The 23,550-nt window shown below is 36.3% G+C and overlaps 1 protein-coding gene across 3 annotated transcripts in view; it reads left to right on the top strand.

The window, feature by feature from the left end:
* The first annotated feature begins 347 nt into the window (after window positions 1-347).
* The window catches only part of LOC127521091 (neural cell adhesion molecule 2-like), a 253,209-nt gene continuing 230,006 nt past the window's right edge, over window positions 348-23,550 (top strand). For all 3 annotated transcript variants that reach the window (XM_051909983.1, XM_051909991.1, XM_051909974.1), the window contains exon 1: window positions 348-1,101. In XM_051909983.1, coding sequence (XP_051765943.1) covers window positions 1,050-1,101 — 52 coding nt within the window. In that variant the 5' untranslated portion in view covers window positions 348-1,049. The remainder of the gene's footprint in view (window positions 1,102-23,550) is intronic.

Here is a 23,550-nt window from a genome sequence, read left to right as displayed (position 1 = left end):
TTTTGAATAATCAGAACACATTCACTCTGAATTGGCCCCAGTCGCAAAGTGATTTATGTGCCTTGAGTCTAGATTATTAAATTCATTCTCATTAGAGATGTATTATTTCAAAACATTATCACTAAAAAGCAAAAGTTCTGTTCAGCGCAAACTTTTCATTTTCAGATTTGTTATATACCATTACCTAATTCATGGTGCAATTCTAAATAAATAAATAATAGGGTTGTGATGGTGAGGAAATTTTCCCACCGGTTAATTGACGTGTGACAACACCGGTAATCACCGGGAGGGGGCGTTCCCCTCATTTGCACCTCGCTTTTAAATCGCTAATTCAAGATAACGCGATTGCCCTCGCGGAGGTCTGTGCACGCCACTGCCGCCCTACATTTGTTCTTGTTCGAGAAGCCGTTTCACTCGGATATAAGTCATAGGGAAGAAAAGACTAGCAACTTGCCTTAATTAGATATTTGAGAGCTTCAAGGGGAAGGTTTTCAGTGACTAGCAAATTATCTTACCTCACACAATGCTAGTGTAGGCTATGACTTAAGAATAATTAAATTCTTCATTAATTCTTTTTTTTTTTTTAGTGATCTATGCAACGTTTTGCATTGTATGACCTGCATTTTTTTTTTCTTTTGCAAAACTAAATAAAACATTTAGAAGAACTTTGGGAACCAGACATTAGTTTTTGTTGCACTGCCTTTTTGTGGATTGTGTTGTTATCTAATAAGAACCACTAAAATAACGACAATCCTCAAAGACAGATAGAGAGAGAGAGAGAGAGAGATCCTAATATATATTTTTATTTTTACATAATTGTATTTTTTTAGTATTTAAATGTGACCTGGACATGTTCTTGACAGGTTGCAGTGAGATTCGCATTTCAGATCCAGCCACACACACACAGGACGGACACGCGCGCGCACAAAAGGAGAGCGAGAGGGAGAGATAGCGCGCGCGAGCTCGAGCTGGATTCGCTACTTTCATTCGGCTCACTGAGGTTTCAACTAGCGACACAAGCGGCTGTCTGTCACTTTCACCTGCTGAAAATGATCCTCAAATTCACCTGCCTGCTCGGATTGCTGCTCTGCGGCTGTCAAGGTAAAAGATATCAACATTTCAACATTTAAGTGGGCGGTCAAACAGCGGGCGCAAGTTGGGCACCTCCATCATCTCTCTGCGTGTCCTCGGTGGAGACTGAGGGAAAATGTTGGGTGTTATGTGGATGGACACTTGGATGAAAGAGAACAGTTGTGCTGCTATTTCAACGTGGAGAGTCTGTGAGGAGAATAAATGCGTGTTTACTGTTGATCCCTTCGCGTTATGTACGATAATTTATGATTGACACATGACGTGTGTGGTAAATTCGCGGGTTCTGCAGTTCAGTTCAACGGTCATCTTTTGAGGAGATCGTTTGCTCAGATTCTCTGAAATATATTTAGTTTATTTCATTGTACACTAATAGAACATGTTTAGAAAATTATCTCGTTAGTTTTGTGAGGTAATCAGCGTTAATATTTCCCCTCACACTTTTCACATCGTTATTTTGTTCCTGCGTTAAATTATTTGTCACGCGCAGTTATGTTTTTTTCTTCATAATTTGATTGATTTATGTTTGTTCGTCCAGCTTGTTCTCTGTTTTATTTCTATCTCTGTAACTTGATGGATTCATTCATAAGAATGTGCGCTATAATGTTTTATAACGGTCGTAAAGTACGAAGAACGCTTATTAAATCCTGGCACGCGCGTTCAGAGGTGACACTTCATCGCTTATATTTACAACGCGGCTGATTTATTCCAAAAGCTGTTTGTTGGTTTCTGTGGACAGTGTTCACTTACATCAGTTAGACTGTGCTGGAGAGCTTCAAGGCGACGCGACGCGACGAAAACTGGAAAGCTACCGTTATAATGAACAAAGGTGATCGGAACGCCCATTATGGAACTAATTTGTTTACTTCTCGACTTCGCGCGCCTGCATTAATTGTAGACAGTTCGTCATAACGCTCGCGTTCTAGATTCGTCGCGTCGCGTGGGATGAATCCAGTGTCTTTGGCAGAACGACAGGTGGAGGTAGAGCGCTGTACAGTGTCCTCAGTCCTTTTGCAGTCCAAGTGTATAAACATCCCTCTGTTCTCCACCATTCAGATCTGAATAGGAAAATGAAGGTTACTGCCTGTCTTAGTCTATTATAGCTCTAGTTAGTATAATAGTATAATATTATAGGTGGGGTAGAGAAAATGAAATTTTTCGCCCAACAACCAACCAAGAGTTTTACCAGTCATTGTCCTTTTTTTTCAATTCATAAAATTACTTGCTATGTCTATGAAATTAAACCACTCTGGCCACTTGTTTAGGCCCTCTAAGCTGTTTATATAATTGATTTTCTTTTGTAAGCTATAGTAGTGTCCAGGACATCTTATCTGTACTATTGGATGTGTTCAACTCACCTGCATGCAACCATTCAAGTGTGCACTTTTGAATTTGAAAAAAAGCACATTTCAATGCACAGCTTTCAATTTCAGTGAAGTTTGATGATTTTTTGGCAACAGTATCTCTCTGACTGTGCTATATGGTAATTATCAAAGACATGATGTTGTCCATCACAAATAAGGCAAAATGACTTCGCACTGTAAAAAATACCCACATTTGGCTGGTGGCGAGTGCTCATTTCCCACCCTGATTGTAGATCTATGGTGTCAACATTGTGCGGATCAATTCAGAAATGCATTGTGGAGCAGTGTGATTTGTTTGGATTGGCTTTATGGATTTTAATGGTTGACCAGCTGTCTCAGTGATCATATCTGTGTTAAATACTAGGTTGATTTAAGTAGTCAATTAATTCAATTACACACATTGGCTGCATCCAAAACAGATGTCAGCTGCCTAGTATGGAAGCTTGTTTCTGCCACTGAATAAAAAAAAAAAAGGTAGGCTAATTGTGACTATTTATCTCACAATTCTGACTTTTTTTCTCACAATTGCGTGATATAAACTTGCAATTGCATGTTATAAAGTCAGAATTGCGAGTTATAAAGTCAGAATTGCGAGATATAAAGTCAGAATTGAGTTATAAAGTCAGAATTGCGTGATATACAGTCAGAATTGTGAGTTATAAAGTCAGAATTGCGAGATATAAAGTCAGAATTGAGTTATAAAGTCAGAATTGCGTGATATACAGTCAGAATTGTGAGTTATAAAGTCAGAATTACGTGATATAAAGTCAGAATTGCGAGTTATAAAGTCAGAATTGCGAGTTATAAAGTCAGAATTGAGTTATAAAGTCAGAATTGCAAGTTATAAAGTCAGAATTGCGTGATATAAAGTCAGAATTGCAAGCTATAAAGTCAGAATTGCGTGATATAAAGTCAGAATTGCGAGTTATAAAGTTAATGCAATTCTGACTATAACTCGCAATTGCCACTTTATATCACACAAATCTGACTTTATATCACACAATTCTGACTTTATATCACTCAATTGCGACTTTATATCACACAATTCTGACTTTATATCTCGCAATTCTGACTTTATATCACACAATTGCGACTTTATATCACAAAATTCTGACTTTATATCTCGCAATTCTGACTTTATATCACACAATTCTCACTTTATATCACACAATTGCGACTTTATATCACAAAATTCTGACTTTATATCACACAATTCTGACTTTATATCACACAATTCTGACTTTATATCACACAATTGCAACTTTATATCACAAAATTCTGACTTTATATCTCGCAATTCTGACTTTATATCACACAATTGCGACTTTATATCACAAAATTCTGACTTTATATCACACAATTCTGACTTTATATCTCGCAATTCTGACTTTATATCACACAATTGCGACTTTATATCACACAATTCTGACTTTATATCTCGCAATTCTGACTTTATATCACACAATTGCGACTTTATATCACAAAATTCTGACTTTATATCACACAATTATGACTTTATATCTCGCAATTTCGACTTTATATCATACAATTCTGACTTTATAACTCGCAATTCTGACTTTATATCTCGCAATTCTGACTTTATATCACACAATTGCGACTTTATATCACAAAATTCTGACTTTATATCTCGCAATTCTGACTTTATATCACACAATTCTGACTTTATATCACACAATTGCGACTTTATATCACAAAATTCTGACTTTATATCTCGCAATTCTGACTTTATATCACACAATTGCGACTTTATATCACAAAATTCTGACTTTATATCACACAATTCTGACTTTATATCTCGCAATTCTGACTTTATATCACACAATTGCGACTTTATATCACAAAATTCTGACTTTATATCACACAATTATGACTTTATATCTCGCAATTTCGACTTTATATCATACAATTCTGACTTTATAACTCGCAATTCTGACTTTATATCTCACAATTCTGACTTTATAACTCGCAATTCTGACTTTATAATTCGCAATTCTGACTTTATAACTCGCAATTCTGACTTTATAACTCGCAATTCTGACTTTATATCTCGCAATTCTGACTTTATATCACACAATTGCGACTTCATATCACAAAATTCTGACTTTATATCACACAATTATGACTTTATATCTCGCAATTTCGACTTTATATCATACAATTCTGACTTTATATCTCGCAATTCTGACTTTATATCACACAATTGCGACTTTATATCACAAAATTCTGACTTTATATCACACAATTATGACTTTATATCTCGCAATTTCGACTTTATATCATACAATTCTGACTTTATAACTCGCAATTCTGACTTTATATCTCACAATTCTGACTTTATAACTCGCAATTCTGACTTTATAACTCGCAATTCTGATTTTATAACTCGCAATTCTGACTTTATAACACACAATTGTGACTTTATAAAACGAAATTCTGAGAAAAGAAGTCAGAATTGCGAGAAAAAAGTCAGAATTGTGAGTTTATACACAATTATGACTTTAGACCTATATCTCGCAATTCTGACTTTATAACTCGCAATTTCGACTTAATATCATGGAACTCTGAGAAAAAAGTCAGAATTGTGAAATAAAAAGTCACAATTATCCTTTTTTTTTATTCTGTGGCAGAAACAAGCTTCCATAGCCTAGTCTGCCAATGGCTCGGTAAACAACATCTCTGCATTAAATGCACTGCTTAAGGTCTTAGACCAGCAACCTTTCTGAGAGCTATGTGATGCCCTCCATTGTTCAAGATAATGTGAAGGCTTCAGGAACGGATTATATTACATGTGCATTTGAGCACGTCTAGGGCCGAGTATGACCAGCATTGCTGCATATAATGTCAGTTTACATGCTGTACATCTTGATAGTTTGATTCTTTTAACATAACATATTTGCAATAATTTTAAATAATTTTGTGGCCTTGTTTGAGGCACCCTAGTGTGTGAGTATCTGCGCTGGCAACTTACTACACAGATACTTTCTGATAAGGCAGCATTTTTAAGGTTACAGACATAGCCAGTGAAAACAGAGAGGAGGAAATTAAGTTATTTTCTTTAGATCCGCTCAATTAACAGCAACATGCTGTCTGTCAGTCATAAATGGCTGTGAACAGTGGCACATCTATTATAGGAAAAAGGAAAGTGTAATGTTGTCAGAATCAAGTGTCTGATGTTATAACAATACTTGCTTTCTTTATAGTTTTTGCATGTGTTGTGTGTATAAATAATTAGAAATATATTGAATATAGAAGTCTGCAGTTGTTCACTAAAAGAAAACAGGGTACAAAACACTTCATGTTTAGATTTTCATTCGTCTAAAAGTGAATTTGAGCTGCAATGATATAACAGCTCTTATTGAGTTCAGATAAGCCATTGTAAGACACTGAGCTTGATATTCTGTTTAAAAATACCCATATTCACGCACACCAGGTTGAATGTTAACACTTGAGAAGCTCTTGAAATTGTCAATCACTTTATTTTGTCCTTTTGTGGCACAGAAATGCTTTGCTTAAGGGCTTTTTCTCAAGAGCCCTTCTTTGTGATTCCACACACATGCAGCATCACGGATATAAAAACATTCTCTCTTCATTCTGTCTTCACGCTCTGTGTTTTTGAGGTCTGGGCTCTCGGCGCGGTGAATTATGCGCTCTGCGGCGTGGCTGCAGCTATCCTGTGCTATGTTAAGTGCCATAATTAAGAGATTTCTCTGAGTTGCGGGGAGGAATCTCAGTGGTGGGAGTGTTTAAAGATTTATGTGGCGTGCCGTGTGAAGAGTATACGTCTGAAGTGCATCTCCACGGAGAAACGTGCACGACCTGCTCACTGGGGACGGGTAAAAAAAAAACATAAAGCAAAGCGAGAGACAGCTAGAGTAATGGTCATGCTTGTACAAACACGTACGCATGCAGATGCATGCATGCTCTCAATATGTAAGCGGACTTGAGTAACCTTTACTTACCAGGAGAAATAGCCACACTGCAGCATCAAAACAGTTCAGAGGCCTAAGAAAGATACAGTAAAAATAGAATGTTACAGTATAAACCAGATTTTTACATTTGCTTGCTTACTGCCACAATGCACCCTGCGTGTAGTTTGTACAAAACCCTGCATTTGGCTTGTGTGCTGTAAAAGTCAAAGCTTTATTTGATTAATGAGTGGAAGGGCATATAGATATAAACCTAAGCCCACATGAAAACAGAACTATATTAAGCCCCTCCCTCCCGGGGGAAATATACATGAGAAAAATCATTTTAAAGTGCGGTCGCATTCAGCAGGCCTCGTAAAGTGGTAATTTCAATGATGTAGATGCTGCATTCATATAATAATATGCTTTGATTCCCATGGGTCACAGAATCAGGGCAGATTTACATAGATTCTGCTTATAAAACACAGGTAATCCTGAGAAGAGTTTAACACGACCTACCCAACTTTTATGTCTGGTGAGTTTGGTTGCTTTGTACGTAACAGAGGTTGAATGAAGTGATGTTGTCATTTAGCAGACACTTTTATCCAAAGCAACTTCTAGTTAAAGGGTCATTATTTATTCACCTTTATGTTATTTAAAGCCTGTATGACAGCTCTTTTTTATTCAAGCTTGAAGAATATTTCCTGAATATAAGTCACACTGGCTCAAAATTATGTTGTTGAGAGAAAAATAAAAACACAGTATATAGCTGCAAGCAGCAATTAAGTGGCCAAGCACAAAGAAGGCACAATAATCATGCCAGCATGACTAAGAACATCACACTGACTGCAACAATAAGCAATTAAAGGCATATTAAGATGATTTAGTCAAAATGACTGAAAAATCATAAACACAGTCACTAAAGATTTAATGGTTTATCACTTTGACCAATAGGTCGCACTGTGACCAAATTGATATGGTGTTATCAGAGTGTGGTGACAATGACACTCGCAAAGTTTGGTGTCAATATTCCATAGCATTGCAGACTTAAGAGGCGTTTTGGCATCATGCCTCAAATTTGTTGCTGTGGTACACGAAAATGATTTTGTCTATCGACACGAAACCCATAACTTTTTGTCGGCACAGTCTGAAAGTGTTACAATTTGATTTTGGTGAAAATCAGATAAGTGGTCTAGGAGGAGTTAGAAAAAGTAGGTGTCGAAGACACAAACGAATTTTATAATGATGCACCAATGCGTTCGTAAAATATGGCTTTTTACAATAAAATTCAAAATGGCCGACGCCCAAAATGGCTGATATGGGAAAACTGGATATCAGTTGACTCGGAATGACTCGGGATGACTCACTGAATCTTACAAGACCACATTTGTAGACAAACCGTTCAGAAGTGTCATTTTTCGTATCTCCGGACCAGTAGGTGGCACTGCATGCAGCAGCATGTTACCTCGGGCCATACTTGTGATGACATGGACCAAGTTTGATCTGAATATGACAAAGCATTGAGGAGATACAGCCTTACGTCTATTTTCACAAGAACTACATAGAATTTGTTCACCGATTTTTCAAAAACAGTTTGACAAATCGACTTGAATACTTTTTGTCGGTTGATCTGGTCGGTTCAAATTTTCATGAAGGAAAATGATGTCATAGGGTGCAATCGAATCGTCTTGAGCCAAGGAATCAGAGGAAAAAAGAAGTTTGTTTCCTTACAGTTCAAAAGTTATTAGCATAAATGTGAGTGCAACTTTAGGCAGTTGGTGGCGCTAGAGGGATTGAGTTAGAGACTCCAAATTTGCTATGGCGACAGATCAGACTGTCCTGTATCTGTGTGCCAAATTTGACAGCTTTTTACCATACGGTTCAATGGGCTGCCATAGACTTACAGAGCGAAAGAGGAATAATAATAAGAATGCCAACAATTAGAATACGTAACGGTTACTAATAAGTCACGTCGCATTTTGATTACATTCAGAAATAATGTAAAATACTGGTAAATAAAAGCAAAATGCTTACAAACATTCTAAACACTATAAAACATGTATTTTATTCCTCTCGCTCCACAACAAATCTTTCAAATTTAATACTACATACAACAAAAATGGAAATATGTAAGTATATAAATAAACATTATTTTATTTTATTTAACTGGTCTTACAAATGCAGATGTTGTCTTAATGTTGAATGTGAGGAGAGAGAGAAACACCGAAACACACAAGATTTTTGGACGAACAGAACAGAATTCGCCAACAAGTGATTTGTAGCATTGACCGATTACTGCCACGCTGTAAAACAATATTTTCATGATTTATCACAACTTTTTTTTTTGTCAAATCAACTTAAATAAATAATGTGGTTCAGATAACATAATATTTTGAGTTTCTGTTGATTAAACCAATCGCCTTCATTGTATTAACTCAAATTTTTAATTTCAGTGAACTCAAAATTTTAAGGCAACTAGGTAACTTACTTTTTTTAAGTTAAACCAACAACTATTTTTTTTTTTACAGTGCATTTATCAAAGTAATTGAGGGGCCCTGTTACCACAACTTAAATAAATGCATAGTTGCAAGTAAAAAGTCTAATTTATTGTTTTAATTAAACCTTTTAAGTTGCAAACATTATTTTGTTGAGTTCTGTTGACAAAATAATGTTGATCATTAGATCAACTTAATATCGTCTGTAATTTAAACTCAAATTTCTGCATAAATTTTTTTTTTTTTTAAATTAGGTTGCAGTAACTTAATAAAATTGTCTTGATAACTTCAGAAATTAGGCAGTGGATTTCTAGTTCCCAGCATGCTTTGCATAGGACTGGATAAAAGTTGAAATTAAGTGTTGGTTAATTTGTTTTTAGTGAAGGTGTTTAATGCTGTTATGTTTGACATTTTAAAGAGTTTCTGTAATGTTTTTGTGGTTACCATTGTGCTGAAGAGTAGATACACGAAGGTAAACACTACACTGACTCTATAAGCAGTGACTGCGCTAATGCCACTGACAAGTAATATCATTAAATATACATGTTAAATAAGTTATGTTAGCGTGTGCTGTGATAGCTGTTGATTTGAACTGAAATAGATACAATTAATTGGTTCCAGGGGTACAACTCTGGTAGTTGGAGTAACTTAATTTTTTTGAGTAATCAACTTAATCATTTGTAGCATAAACACAATTTTTTTAAGTTCCTCTAACTCAGTGTAGCTTGTTGGTTGAATGTAAATTCACTCACAGTTGGCATAACTAAAAAAATTGTTAATTTTTTCTTGTTGAGCCAACACAGTGTTTTTTAGAGTGATTTCCTAAATGCATTGGGACGAACGTTTGGATTTGCGAGATTCATCTCAATGGAGGTCTTGGCTGTGAATGGTGGCTGTCTATTCCTGCTCCAGCGTTTCATGTGCAGCATCAACGGTGACTCATCAAGGCTTCTGTTTCCACATCCTCCTCCTCCTCTCGTGGCTTAAGCCGCTACAGCACGGATAGCAGGAGTCAGAAGGAAACACGATATCTGCAGTGAGTATAAGACGCTGCATCTCTCTTCAGAGACAGCTGTGAGTGGGCGTCCAGGCGAGGTTTCCAAACGACACAGACTGGCAGTCTCTGTGAAGACTTTCTCACATCCTCACTCGTGGAGCATCTTGGTCACTCCCCACAGGAGCGAACAATCACTAATGAGATCACTTTAAAACATCAGCTGTTTCTCCTAGACAGCAGTTCGATTATTTGGAGAGCATATAGAGGAGCGTTGCTTAAGTCTTAAGCTTTTCTCTTGAGAAAAAGAGATCTCAGCAGTGGCTCAAACTGTGCTTAGATTCACCGGAATGCCAAAGTCAAACTCAAGGCATGAATAAATTGTGCATTCAGGAACCTGCTGTGACTCCAGTCTGTTCTGGATGACCCAGTTTGATTCTTCATGCAATAATAATAATATATATCTGAAATAATATCTGACATATCTGATATCTGAAATAAAATCAGATTTTTTTAAGCATGTTTTAAAAAAAAGAAAATAGCTTGGTGAATCTTATTAAGCCTGTCAAGAACATGTCTGGGTCACATTTCACCCCAAAATCAAAAGAAAATAAACTGTATCTTATGGATATCTTATGTATCTAAGTTCCTATGAAATTAAAATTTAAGTTTTTTAGCTTTTAGTATGAATATGTTAGCCTTAAGGTTATGAATAAGCTAGTGTGCTCCAAAACAATGACAATTTGCATTTAGGAGATATAAGCATTCAAAACTTAAATCGGTCATTTATTCACACATTTACTAGTTTCTATATGGTGAATGGCACATAGTGCACTGTATAGGAGATAGGGAACGATTCAGACAGTGTAAATGTGCTTTCCACTGACACAAATGAAGTCTGTTTTCATGCAAACCGCCGCAGCGCAAGCACAGTCTGCTCTGGTCCAGAGATACGAGAGCACAGACCGGATCATATGAGTCGGCTCAGACCACAAAACATTCAGACACATTTGATTTCTATAAACAATGCTATGTTTTAAAGCAATATGGAGGAGAAATGGTTAGAGATTATGAGGAACATTGGGTTTTAGCTGTCTGGCTGAGCTGTAATCTAGGCAAAACACTATTGGCTATTTTGAAAAAGGGGAGGAGCTTCTAGATATATCTCGCCCTGTCTTCCTGTTTCATTGGAAATTACGTCAACACAATGAATAAAGCTGCGCGTTCCAAGGCACTTCAGTGGACCTTTAAGTTTGAGAACATTAAGGTTTTTTTTTTTTTGCTTTATGACATTATTTTCTTGACAATTACCATCATAATCCAAAGAGTAATCATAATAACAAAATCACATTCTCTTTATCGTAATATACTAAAATAATGATTAAAATTTAGATATTATATTAGTATTTGTGGTAACACTTTATTTTAGGGTCTTTTAACTAGTTGCTTATTAGCATGCATATTACTATAATATTGGCTGTTTATTAGTACTTATTGAGCACGTATTAATGCCTTATTCTGCATGACCTTATTCTACATTCTTAATCCTACCCAATACCTAAACTTAACAACTACCTTATTAACTATTAATAAGCAGTAAATTGGGAGTTTATTGAGGGAAAAGTCATAGTTAATAGTTTATATGTGTTCCCTATACTAAAGTGTTACCGTATTTGTTGTACTTTTTAAAGTTTCACTGTAATACAGTAAAAATGATCATGAGAATCCCCACTTAAAATCATGAAAATAACTAAAAAATTCAAAAAGTTAAATGTCTAAATGCATTATGGTAATGATGATTTAGGGATGAAAACTTTATATGAAAATATTAAGTGACCCGTGCTGGCAAAATGAGTTGCAATGAGCAAATTTTCAAAAATGAGTTATTGTAATTTTCACTATCTCTATTAAAATTTTGTTGGAATCCGACAAAACATTGACTGAGCTACACCAGTTTGAAGTCGATAGAGTCAGCAAAGTCAATTTTGAGAAAAATTTTCTGAAGGTTCCAAAACAAAATCACCTAGAAACCATACCTTAAAATAACATAAAATTTGGCAAACACCTTTTTTTTCCCAATATTTTACTTCAATATTTTGAAGTACCGTAATTCCGTTTATATGTGTATATCTGGATTGCGCGCCGTCTTTGTGCACACGCTTCAGATTTGTCAGTCAGCACGAATAAGATCGATTTGTTTACATCAGCATGAGATGTAACAGCATGAGAAATCACATTTTATTGGTTCAGACTCATGCCATCAAAAATGTGCTATGATTATTCACAAAGTTGGAATGCTGCGCTTTAAAATGACACCAAACTTGGACTAATGAGGAAGTTGCTGAGGGGAAGCGCGAGTGGTAAAGCGAGTAGAGAAAAACTGCATTTTTCATGGACAAAGGAAATGTACTCCTCTCAGAAAACATACAAATAAAGATACTTTTAGATGTTTAATTGCTATTTTAAGCATTGGGATCGCTAGACGAGGACTTAATGAACCCATTTTTGTGAAAACCTCAAATTCGACCAAAATCGACGTTTTTCACTTGTTTTGCTTGTAGCTCGTAATTGGCCCATGTGCATTCTGACTCATTTTGCCAGCATATATATATATATATATATATACATGCTAATATAAGGCAGGTTCTGTGGAAACTGTAAAAGTTTGTTCTTTGTTTACTAAAAGTGCTTATCGTCCTGTAAAGCCATTAATTTAAAGTGGTCCAAACCTTTTTTTTGTTCTTTTATCTGAAATTGCCTATTTATCTGAAAAGTGTTTCATTAGTCAAAAGAAGGATCTTCATTCTGTTTCATTGTAGAGATAAATGGTACGACTCAATAATAACAACAATAACTGCAGTAGGTCGACAGTAATGAGGCCTTTGTAGAATAATCATTGATTACCGCTGAAATTAATCATGCTGCTGGAGCTCCATAGGTGGCCACTTGAGAATGGATTGTATTAGAAACGCCGGGTGAATGCCATGCACAACGTAAAATATATGTTTGTTAGAAAATGGATTACAGCTTAAAATTTGCATGGACATGCATTAAAATAAACACTTACCTGTATAGCTATCTCTACAATTGAGGTGGGCAGAATGACCAAAATCTTATATTACCCTACTTACTGCAAACCGTTTGCAAAAGGAAGTTATTTAATGAGTGTTTTGATTAAGCACTCATGAAAATCACTTTATGAGGATTTGAGGTTTCACTGTGTTCTGTTGCTTTGTGTTTTACATTGACGCTGCATATATTCATGAGACGTGTTCAGCGAACTTTTGCACTAGAGTGCTTTTATTTGGAAGTTATGGTGCCATGTTGTTTGTTCCCTCATTACTTCCTGTGAAGGTATGGCTTGTTTAATTATTTCGTGTCATCATTATTTCTGTGCTTTGGTCTAGTGTTGTTTGATACAGTCTAGTTGAGTTTTGGTGTTTGAGGTTTGTCTTGAGTGTGACATATCAGCTCAAAAAATTGGTTCTTGTGTCTCGTAGCTGTAGCTATGTTTAATTGCACTTACTTTGTTAAAGGGGGGGGGTATCATACACAGTTTTTAATTCATCTATGCATTTATGTAATGTTTTTTGACACCTATGAAGCATGCATGCAGTTAAAATATAATAATAATGTATAAATAAGGGGAAAAAAAAGTTTTTTTCTTGTTCAAAATCTTCTTTCATTGAGAAATGTGTCACAACTCAGTACTAAAATCGTCCTCAAATTCCATTTCATGTAAACAATGCATGTTGGATGTAGTCACTGAATAAATTTAACTGGAATATGGCATAAACCATTTGCGAATAAAGCAACGTTTCCATCCCATGTGTTCAAGAGAACAAAATCGTCATTTCCTGGTGCAAAATATCAGTAATACAAATGTAAGTTGCTGCAATTAGGCTCTTTTTTCCTCCATCATAAATGATTTTCATCTCAGAGCGTCAGACGAAATACAAAAGATGCTGGTTAGTCCAGTTATCCAATCACAGGCTCTGCTGAGGCAAAGTCACGTGAGCTTGTCAATGGATTTATTCAGTAAATGTGTTTCCATCATAATTTATGCACATAGATATTGGATTAAAAAAAAAGATATATTTTATGTGCATTTTTAGAGTTTATGCACATCTTGGTGTTTCCGTTCAGTGTTTTCTTTTTAACGATATCCTAAAATTCGTATAAAAATAGATGGATGGAAACATGTCTAATGGCGCCATCCATGTTCAGTTTCTTTCTTTTCGTTCTGACAATTTCAGTCTCTTCAATTTTATCTTTTGCACTTGCATCCGTAGATTAATGAGAATCTCGAAGACACAGGTCTAGTTGTAAAATCCAATATTAGAAGTTGTATTCCTGTTTGATTTCAAGCTAAACAACAGAATTCTGTCGAAAACACTGGGAAATGTGCTTTGATGATGGTTAAGGTTTGTGTACTCCCTTTTTACTCTGAAATGAACAGAGACGTGCCTCCAGGAGTTGCAACTTCACTCGATTGCTCCTCTTTAGCTGCTGTAAAGAGCTTGGATGTGTTGTTATTCTCTGTAAAATAGCCTTTCATGAGGATAAAGGGACGTCGCACCAAAACAAGACTCAATCTCACGAGGCGCTCGACGGAGGCGAAGCTTCAAACACAATCTCTCAGTGCTTATGGACTAACTAATGCCGCCCAATATGTTCACGCTCATTCCTTAAGGATGTGGATCTGTCTCGATCTCTCTCCATCTGTCTCTCTTTCTCTGTCTTCCCAAAGGAATTGTTATTGCTCAGAAGTCGCTCTTCCATAGCTCAAAAAAAGAAAAGACTGGCATATATTGTGTTTCGGATGCTGACGTCGCCAGAAAGCTTTTTAACCAGCGAATCGTTGGTTCTTTCAGGTATCAACTTTGTCACAAATGTTTCTCAAATAATTCCTTATGAGAAATTAAAATATAAATGAGTTTGGAGCAAGATTAGGATGAGAAATGTTTGAGTTCATATGGAGAACTCTGACTTTTGATCGCAGATATTTTAGAGATTTCATCTAAAACTGCTACAGTCTTTTATCTTAAGTCTCCATTTGCTCTCCGGCTACTCTCAATGTTGTAGATGAGAATTGAATCTCATTTGTGAGGCTTTCTTTTCTTTTTTATTCCATTCTATTCCATTATCCTCATACATCATTTTATTATTTAATAATATTGTTAAGGCAAGTTTCTGTAGAGTACCGAAGCACTCAACATGAAGTGATTACATGTATAATAATTAAATAAATCAAAAATTGAATGTAGAAATTTATTTTAAAATAATTAATTCAAATAAAATGCATCCATTTATTTTCTAGTATTCCATTAAAATGCAGCCATTATTCTTTATTCTTATTCCGTTTCATTTTGAGTACTTTTGTCCTCTCTACGTTTTATCGTTCAAGTCACCTTTCTTTTGTTTTTTTCTTTGACATTCACAAGTAATTGCCCTTTGCAAATTATGATAAAACATTCATTGAATTCAGTGGTAATGGAGTTTCATGCCGCTTGCAAGCATATGTGGCGTGTTTCCGTAAACTAAGTTAATGATGTTTATCTAGGAAGGAGTAATGATGCTTCCTTTATATCAGACACACATGTTTACTGTGTTACTGGAACGGTTGCGGCTAATGATTAAGCAATGACAGCGTTAACATAAGCGCTGAGGCATTTGCACACATTCTCCAGTGAAGTAGTGTTTGCTAAACAAAGGTAATGGTGTTTGTTATCAGACGTGGTGGAATGGAGGAGTGCTGTTTGCTTGTGACGGAGCTGTGATACCGCGGGGAAACGGTCCGCTCAGGTTGGCGGGCAGTCGATGGCTTCATTTATCACAGTCGCTGCGGTGAAGTGAACGAGCCGCAGCATCACACACACCCACACACACTGCTTCTATCCATTGTCTGTGAAGCACATCGGTAAACTGTCTTGGCATAAACCCCATTGATCAATTTACTACATTTCCCATGATTCTCCAGTCTTAGGGGCCGTTCACATGTCGCGTCTAAAAATGCATGGAAAGCGTGTCCGCTTTCAGCAAAGTTTCAATTGATTTCTAGCCCTTGCATTAGATATATTGATATACTAGATATATTTATGGAGATGACAAATAAAAACCCGCCCTGTACAGCTATGATCAGCTGTTTGGCTGAGCTTTCGATGTTTTGTTACGGAAAGGCCGAAGCTGATCAGTTAGTTCTTGTCACATGACCTGCGGTGCGCTTCGCCATTCAGAAAAGTTGAGAAAATGGGAGCGCATCGCACCACGTTTTACATTTGAAATAGCAAACTTAAGCGTAATGTGAACGGCTCCTTAGGGTATGTTTACATGACAACGATGTATTAAAAACGGAAAAGTTTCCCTTTCGCTTTTTTCACGTACAGACGTCAGCGTTGTCTAAACGATCCTCGTTCACACAAATCCTTAAAAAGGACTAAAAATGCTGTATTCTGCTGCCAGGCCAGTAGATGGCGGTGTCACTTTGTAAAGAAACACTACGCGCCTATAGACTGAACACAATACATGAGCATGACGTCACTGTTTTTACAAATTTGTGTTTTTGTAGTTTACATGGTAACGATAAATGTATCGTTTTTCTAAAATTTACACTTTATATATATATATATATAATATATATATATATATATATATATAATTTGTTATATGTTAATTTTTCATAGTGGCCCATTTTTTTGATGATGATGAGGATGTAATAATGCATTTGTCACTGATTGTGATTGATAATTGATGTTTTTTTGCAGTGATTGGTCATGACTTTTTATGAATTTTATATGTTTTTGAGCTTTAAATAGTTTGTCTGGATATGCCTGATGAAGGTCATGGGACCGAAACTTTGCGATAAATAAAGACATTTTGAAAGGTTATCATTTGCGTGTTTTGTCTTGCTAGTTTACACATTAAATAGATTTAAAACCATTCCAGCGCTAGAAGAGGCAAAATAGGATTTAATTCGGTATCGCACGCCATGTTGTTATCTGTGGGCACAGACGCACACGCCCACTACGAATTGATTCATCTTTTGCGTCCCCAAAACACTTGGATGGACACATACATGCATTATGTCAGTCAAAATACCCCTCTCGGCAAGTATTCTCGTAAACACATTCGGTTATGTCTTAAGTGAACGAGTTGAGAAAGAAATCGGATGTGTCTCATTATCAGATCTGTGCGTGCATGGGGTCTAACTCTTAAAGAGACAGCAACCTATACCTGCTGTTGTCTGTCATGTAAATCAAACAACAAAACACAGCTTTAACAAAGATTAAGCAATATTAAATTTATACAGTGAACATAGTGTCATTTTACATTTAACTATTACATTTCTGTACCCAAAATGAATACTACAGTTAGACCTTATAGCTACTTTATTTGTAACTTTGTTTTATTTATCTATGCTTGTAATTAGTGTACAGTATTTGTTCTTTTTACAGTGTGTTCACTTGTTTTAACTTTATTATTTTTTTAACTATATATTAGTATTAGTCGTGCTGATCCGATCCGTGACTTAATAACCGTGATATGATCCGAACCGTGAGTTTTGTGATCTGTTGAACCACAAGTGTGCAGGACTTTCTTTTGATTTTAAAAATTTGCTCTTTGAAATCTGTTTTCAAAAGTTTGTGTTTTTAGGCCCCCAAAATGTCGTTTTCATGTAAATGAATGGCCAAAACACATTCAAAAAAGTTCTGTTTTAGTTGAAAATGGTGTTGTGTCTTAAAGAGGATGTATTATGCCCTTTTTTTGTCTTGATGTTGTTTCTGTGCTCTACTAGAACAGGTTTTCCTGCTTGAATGTTGATTATTTTCCTCATATTCTCCATTGTTGCAGCTCCTCTCTTCCCAGTCTGTCAGTAAAGCTCTGTTTAGTTCCTGTCTCTATGAAGCCCCTCCTTCCAGGCCCCGCCCCTTTATTCTGCGCAGGAATATTCAAGACTAAAATGGAGGCGTTTCAGGGAGTTCAGAAACAGTGACACTGATATAGAGAATAACTGGAACTTTGCAGAGCTTTTTCATGCTCAAACAGCAACATTACACTCTAAAGAAATACATAATAGTTCCTCTTTAATAGTATGTGAAAGTTTGATCAGATTAGCTATTAAGTAATTGTTCAAATCACATTTATCTTTTTTGTTTTCGTTGAAGCCATTGACTTTCAGAAATAATTGCTTTGCTAAAAAATTGGATTTGTGCATTTCAGCCAAGCTGTATGTATCTGAAAGCATGATCAAATTAGCTAAAATAAGTTGGGACAGTGTGGGATTTGTGAGATTAAAAAATGAATCTGTAGTTTTTACTTTCTTGCATGGGCATGATGGATCTCTCTTATGCATATGATGTCGTTTCTCTCGCAATCCAATTATGAAATCATGATGCATTGAATCATGCATATGTGTGTATATGATTGTGAGGTAGTTGGTATTACCCAGGATGCATCTTTGTACAAAGTCATTGCATCTTCAGTTGTCTTGTTGCATGCTTGATTGTTTTATAATGAGGTGTACGATGAGCTTATTAACTGTGGGCAAATACTCCAGTTTCAGTCCCACAGCTGACCCGCCTCTTAACCGCATCCAGTCCCCTGGTTTCAGATGAATCTCTGCAGGCGCGTCCACAGATATACCGCTGCTATCCTAATCCAGCCGTTTACAGTTTCAAAGGCGAGCATGGCTCTCTGCGCCCTCTCTAAGTGATGCAAGCAGCCACTAAAGCGGAGGAGAGAGCCAAAGAGCACATAATGAAAGCAAAGACGGACGAGAGTTGCAGGGCTGTGGTCCCCGGAGGACTGCAGATCCACTGCGTTTGGTCCTTTGGTCATTGCTTTGAAGTTGCAGTGATGTGTAATAAGGACTATGGGGAGATGGCCTGGTCTTCAGGTCCTCGGCAGAGCAGAGATACAAAGGTGCCAGTGGGCGGAAAACTATAAATGAGATAGAAAGAAAGATTTTATATTATTATTGTTTTAATAGGAGTTGTTACAGCAAGTTCCTTTATGCTTGTTAATAAGTTAAGAGCATGTTTGCAAGCTGTTTCTTAAAGGTTGTGACAGTCTCAGCAGATCAGGTGTATATATATATATATATATATATACACACACACACACCACAGCCCAACTACAAAAAAGTAATAAATAAAATAAAATAGGCCTAGTTATTGTTTTAGTTGTTTTTGATCCATGTAATCTTAATAAATAAGGTTATGACACCAAAAACTACTAGCCTAACTCATATAAATTTTAAATATTGTTAAAGACAGTCAGTGATAAAATAAGAACAAATAATCAAATTATCAAATAAATACAACAGAACAAACATATACAAATGAAATAAACAGTTCTTTTCAGGTTTTTCATGTATGTCTAAACTAGATTTTCAGGTAGTAATCAAATGTAAAAATAGCACTGCATAATCTTCACTGTATAAATATAGATGAACCCTTATTAAAGTTATTCAGTCAAGTTTTTTTTTTTTTTTTTTTTTGTCTTTTGTTTGATTGACATTAAAAACAGACCGCAGCAGGAATATTAGGCTGCAGTCACTTTAAGAGCTGCACGGATCCAATATACTGTTATTTCTCACATGTTTACGTTCACTTAAGACATGACTGACTATGTTTACAATGATACTCAACAAGACGGGCATTTTGACATAATTTTGTGCGAATATGTCTGTTAAAGCTCAGGAAGACGTGAAAGAATATTCGTACTCTGTGAGACGTGGCATTCTGGGCATGTGCTTTGGATGTGTGTTGCATTCACAAAACTGTGAGATGCGGGTACATTCGCGTCTACTTGCACTTGAATATTTAAGTTGGCAAAGCTTAAAGGGGACCTATAATGCCCCTTTTACAAGATGTAATATAAGTCTCTGGTGTCCCCAGAATGTGTCTGTGAAGTTTCAGCTCAAAATACCGCACAGATCATTTATTATTGCTTGTCAAATTTGCAAAAACATGCCGTTTTTGTGTGTCCCTTTAAATGCAAATGAGCTGCTGCTCCCGGCCCGCTTTCCAGAAGAGGGTGGAGTTTGAACAGCTCGCGCTTCGGTCGCTCAACGACAACAAAGCTGGAGAATCTCACGCAGCCAAAATGAGGATTGTCAGTAACGGTGTTCAGCCTTACATTGTTCAAACCGGAGTCGACACTGATGGAGAGACTCAGGAAGAAGTTACAACTTTTAGAATGAAACTGGATGTTTCTGAATGGTTAGTGGATAAATTTATGTAGTTGCTGTGGAGTTGATTCAGCTCATCCACTAGCATGTGCCGTCATGTTTATCTTTTGTGCAAATCCAGCATTAAATTGACCCTCGTTTGTGAAGCAGTCCGGCATAAAATGGCGGCATGACAACAACACTCTACTACAACAACTCTTCCTCTTCTCAAATCAGCCCAACATGGCCTCACCCCCTTTGTTGTGTGTTCCCGTGGGAGCGTGCATGTTTATGTAAATTTTACAGTTAGTGATGTCAAATTAAGTTATACCAAAAACTAATTGATTTGAATGGATTTGTTCTAGGAACTTTAATTGAGTAAAAAGTTAATTGAACAACTCTTAAATATCTTCTGCCACTGCTTATTGTTGTCCCTCAGTAGTGCACTAAACCCATTATAGTAAGCACCTGTTCTCAGATGAGTTTTTACAGGCTGGTTTCACATTCAGGGGTCATTAGGAGAGATTTCCGGTCTGCGTCCCTATGTAACTCCATCCATGTTGACGTCCCAGCTCTCTGTAAACTAACCCGGGGTCATTGTTTTGTTTGTGCATAAATGGTCAAGGCCAAAGCAGCGGTAAGGAAAGACTGCGTAGATGATCGTCCTATTAGCATCGGTTAAAAGCAAAGAGTAACCGGAGCCATTTCTGGCTGGATTCGATTGAATAACCCCTGCTATTCTCCTCCAAGACAATAACAAAAAAGACGATGTGACCGCACAGGTCGTGTGGCCTCGGGCTAGAGTTAGTAAGCAAAGTAAATCCTTCAACATGGCTCTTCCTAAACCCTAAAAACTCAGGTGTAGCCACTGGGAACGGATCTCTCTAGCTGGAAGGAGGCACAATCCACAGATTAATTGGCCGACCCGCAGCGCTAGGCGGCTTCATTTAGAGCAGTCATGCTACATAAAGTCCACTATGAACAAGCTGTTCCCTCAAGGGCCGAAGCTACCTCCAGCACAGTCCTAAAATAACACAGTTCTTCCTGCTGTCCCTTGATATTCACCACGGATAATACCCGCATCCCCAGAAGCCTCAATAACCATCACGCAACGGACAATAGGCCTTCCTCGCCAGCATTTTCATTGTTTTCCTCACCTTTATGGGGTCAGGTTGTGGGATATTTTCTATTTTCTCTCTCTTCTTTGCTTATCAGCCTCCGTTGGTCCCTTTATCCCGAGGATTGACCCCGGGGTGTTGGGGTTTGTTTCAGACTCCCTTCCCAAGTCGCCAGATTTGTGTTTTTCACTTTTGACAGCAGCCACACACACACACAAACATGGTTTCTGGCCAACTGAAAGGGCAGAGAACAAGATAAAGGCTTGAATTTGAGTATGAAAGACTTGACAATAGTAATAATCTCCGTTGCCCAAGACCTTGCTATGATTTTTCCGTTTATTCCCATTTGATCAGATTAGCTGCTATTAGCATCCTTTTCATTATCTAAAGCCTCAAATCCTCTCCATGATTCAGGAGGATCAAATCAACACAAGACGCTCAGCAAATAACAATGATTGCCAAACAGAGGCAGGCCGTTGTATTGGGATTAGGGAGACGAGAGGCTTACGGACACTTCCATGACTACTCTGATACTTTGTGGCAATAAAAGCGCATGTCAGATGCCACGGAATGTTGAAACACTTTCCGCAGCTTCTGTAAGGGATCTGTACGTGAATGCATGGACTTCATAGTGTGTTGATGCTCGACAGGTTGAGTTTATTGAGCTCCGCTTGACAATGAGTTACGATAACTTGACATTCTGCATTGAAGTGGATAAATGAAAACCTTCGCTGATGCAGTGATGCACTTTGTTTTATCTTCCTAACTTTGTGCTGTAGAAATGGTACATTCAGTTGGGCTGTCAATTGTAAACCATGGTGACCAAAATATTATATTGAGGCATGGCTAGTAATTTATATATATGTATGTGTGTGTGTTTGCCTGTATGTATTGTTTAATATTAAAATATTTTATATTAAATAATAACATATTTAATATTTAATAAAAAAACATATAATATAATTATGTTTTATTTTTGTCTATTTTTCAAATTAAATACTTGTTACCTATTTTGAATTAAATACTTGTTGCCTTCATGAAAAAATACTTCCATTGTTATAGCCACTGTTTTGAGTGTTGCAATCTTTCCCATTTATTTATTTATTTGTTTCTTTATTCATTCATATTACCTATTTTGAATTAAATATTTGTTGTTGCCTCTACTAAAATTACTTCCATTTGATATATGCTGTTGTTTTGAATGTTGCAATCTTTTATTTATTATTTTATTTATTCTATTTATTTATTCAAATGAAATACTTCTTACTAGACATTTGATGGTATCAAATTTTCATGTTTCAAAGAATAATAATTCTTTGATAACATCACTGTAAAAAATTATTTTCATGATTTATCACATTTTTTTCTTTTGTCAAATCAAATTCAGTAATTAATGTGGTTCAGATAACAATATTTTGAGTTTCTGTTGATTAAACAATCGACTTCATTGTATTAACTCAAATTTTTAATTTTAATGAAGGCAACCAGGTAACTTACTTTTTTAAGTTAAACCAACAATTATTTTTTACAGTGTAGTTAAAAAAAATACAACTGATCATAGTTCATATTAGCTCAGGTTTTGATTTAAGTAATGTATATTAAATGCTGAAACTAACATTAACTAAGATGAATACATGCTTTAGAAGTATATTTCATTGTCAGTTTATGTGAACTAATGAATAAACTAATGTTAACTAATGGAATCTTATTGTAAAGTGTTACCGAACAATAATGAAGAATCAGAACATTTTCAATCAATATCAAGGGCATGTTGTAGTCCAGATTAAAATGTTTAAGTTTGAAGATTAAGTCTTAAGTATTTAGTGTTGTGATAAACACCATTGTGAATACAAAAATCTGAATGGCTTAAAACATTTAAATACTGTTCAGCATTGTTGTTGTCACAGTCACATGGACTTTCAGTTTGTTTGTTTTCATCGGTCATGTGTTCCTTTGTTCTAGTTTCCCACCACTATCTGTAACCTTGGACACTAATCACTTTCATCACAGCTGTTCGTCATTTGAGTTCATCAATCAGTGTATTTAAGTTCCTGTTTCTGTTCAGTGTGTTGTCGGGTGTCGTTAGTGTTTACATGGTGTGTATTCCTGTCTGTTCCTGTACTCTCCCATTAGATTTTCAAGTAAAGACTCTCTTTATCCTTATCTCCTCGTTCGTGTGCTTTATACACCAGCTACCGTAACAGAACACCCGACCTAAACAGTAAGCGACGTGTTTGACTGTAGGATTTTTCTTTTTTGTTTTCGTGTTCAGTGTTTTGTTTCCGTTTCTCACCCCTGCTTGCACCATGGACCCACCTGTGAGACTTATGTGCCTTGAGCAGGGAGAAAGCTCCCTCGAGAGACATTTACAACTGTTTTTGGATCTCGCCCAT

This window comes from Ctenopharyngodon idella, chromosome 1 (genome assembly GCF_019924925.1).
Source record: "Ctenopharyngodon idella isolate HZGC_01 chromosome 1, HZGC01, whole genome shotgun sequence".
Taxonomy (NCBI): Eukaryota; Metazoa; Chordata; class Actinopteri; order Cypriniformes; family Xenocyprididae; genus Ctenopharyngodon; species Ctenopharyngodon idella.
This window is presented reverse-complemented; position numbering and strand designations above follow the sequence as displayed.